This window comes from Haliotis rubra, unplaced genomic scaffold (genome assembly GCF_003918875.1).
Source record: "Haliotis rubra isolate DU_JTF1 unplaced genomic scaffold, ASM391887v1 Scf731, whole genome shotgun sequence".
Classification (NCBI taxonomy): Eukaryota; Metazoa; Mollusca; class Gastropoda; order Lepetellida; family Haliotidae; genus Haliotis; species Haliotis rubra.
Window position 1 is genome coordinate 326,290 of NW_025767448.1, and position 2,311 is coordinate 328,600.

General features: G+C 43.1%; 1 protein-coding gene across 1 annotated transcript; it reads left to right on the forward strand.

Moving 5' to 3' along the window:
* The first annotated feature begins 1,309 nt into the window (after nucleotides 1-1,309).
* Nucleotides 1,310-1,765, forward strand: LOC124259659 (UDP-3-O-acylglucosamine N-acyltransferase-like). The gene has a single exon (XM_046693837.1). It carries the CDS (start codon nucleotides 1,310-1,312, stop codon nucleotides 1,763-1,765), a length of 456 nt encoding a protein of 151 aa, XP_046549793.1.
* The last annotated feature ends 546 nt before the right edge of the window (nucleotides 1,766-2,311 follow it).

Genomic DNA, 2,311 nt, shown 5'->3' on the forward strand with positions numbered 1-2,311 from the left:
CACAAACCAGGTGAAGTTAAGCAACGTTGGCACAGGGAATCTTTGGATGAGTGACCGTGTTTGGCAGCTTAACTCCTGAGAGTTTCTAGGACTTCAGATCTGTCTCGCTGCGAAGCACGTGTGATACATGTAGTCTCACCTGTAGGCACGTGAGTTTGTTCAAAATTGCCTCTGTTCACCCAGCGGAAAATGGGTACCCGGTGGGATGATAAGTTATGTGACTATTAACAGCTTGGGTTATCCGGGGTAATACTGTGCTGTGCTTTGATCGTTAGCGGTCTGAGCATTAGCCAAGTGAATGAAGTTTAGCGCGTTATGTACATTTGTGTATAAAATAAGCACCACCCTGTATTTCTACCAATTAATTTGGTCTGAAATGAAATTCTAAACTCTTTCCAAAAAATAACCTTTATAATTTGATAGAGCAAGCATTTGACAGTTCAAAAACGAAAACGTCATTGAAATTACCATGTACTTTAATTCACAGGGGCGTGTCACGCTTAGAAACAGCGTTAGAAAGACAAATAGGTACATAGACCCTACCCTAGTACTATATAAAATTTAAAATGCAGTAAAAGATTTTAGCTGTAGTTATCAGTATCCGGCAAGGAGAAGTGTTTATTCATTACAATAAACTCAAAATCCCCCCAAAATATATTCCCAAATCTTATTAATGTGGCCTTTTTCAGTTTGTGTCAATTAGCAATCTGAATTGTTGGAAAAAGATCTGAATCTTTGACATTCGGGTTCTTCCTGATTATGCATAAGTAAAGCTTGCTTGATGTGTAAATGTCATCTTGGTATATAACAGAATTGTTATTTTTAGTCAATGATTCTATATATATGTTTATACACTTAGATAACAGAAATTTTGAATTATCAGAAACATTCATTTTGCATGTAATAATCCACATCTCTGTCAACATGCAGCAGGAGGCGTACAGCAGCTGCTAGGTGTGGCTTGGTCCTTCTCTCCATGTGGCAATGCATCAATACAATTAAACAAAGGAAAAATATATGCAGACACATTACACATTGTCTATAACGACAGTCTGAATTTAACAATGACAGGGACTCGTGAGATTGCATGTGGTTGGAAAAGTGCTTGTGCAAGTGCTTGTGATCATATGCACATGTTGACATTGGTCACTAGAGGATGACAATGGAGCCATGAGGTAGGATGAGTAGGCATGTGACAATAGGTGGTCATAGGTTGGTAATGGGCCCATGAGGTAGGATAGGTGGGCCTGAGATAGGTGGCCATGTGAAGATAGGTAGTCCTAGGTTGTCAATGGGGCCATGAGGTAGGATGGGTGGGCATGTGGAGATATGTGGAGATATGGAGATAGGTGGCCGTGAAGAGATAGGTGGCAATATGGAGATAGGTGGCCATGTGGATATAGGTGGCAATATGGAGATAGGTGGCCATGTGGAGATAAGTGGCAATATGGAGATAGGTGGCAATATGGAGATATGTGGCAATATGGAGATAGGTGGCAATATGGAGATAGGTGGCACTATGGAGATAGGTGGCCATGCGGAGATACGTGGCAATATGGAGATAGGTGGCCATGTGGAGATAGGTGGGCATGTGAAGATGGGTAGCAGTGTGGAGGAAATAGGTGGCAATATGGAGATAGGTGACAATATGGAGATAGGTGGCAATATGGAGATAGGTGGGCATCCGAAGATAGGTGGCAATATGGAGATAGGTGGGCATGTGAAGATAGGTAGCAATGGGGATATGGCCATGTGGAGGAAATAGGTGGCAATATGGAGAAAGGTGACAATATGGAGATAGGTGGCAATATGGAGATAGGTGGGCATCCGAAGATAGGTGGCAATATGGAGATAGGTGGGCATGTGAAGATAGGTAGCAATATGGAGATAGGTGGCCATGTGGAGATATGTGGCCATGTGAAGATAGGTGGTCATAGGTTGGTAGTTGGGCAATGTGGTTGGATGGGTGACCATGTGGAGGGTGACAGTGAGGCAATGAGGTAAGACTTGTGGCTATGTGGAGATTGGTGGCCATGTGGAGATAAGATGCTGACTGAGGCCATGAAATGGTGTCAAGTAGGTTTTCCTAAGGTGTCAGGCCACAAGATGGAATATGCGTCCAAACTGTGGGACTATGGACAACAGGTAAGATATGTGGCAAAGAGGTAGAATAGTGGACTTGAGGTGAGATATGTGACCGAGAGGTGGGGTAGTGGACATCAGGAGAGATATGTCTGAGAGGTGGAATAGTGGACATAAGGTGGGAAATGTGGCCGAGAGGTGTGATAGTGAGATATGTGGGATATGTGGC

Excerpts from the sequence above, each read along its gene's own strand:
- LOC124259659 (XM_046693837.1), top strand. The coding sequence starts at position 1,310 with ATGGGTGGGCATGTGGAGATATGTGGAGATATGGAGATAGGTGGCCGT.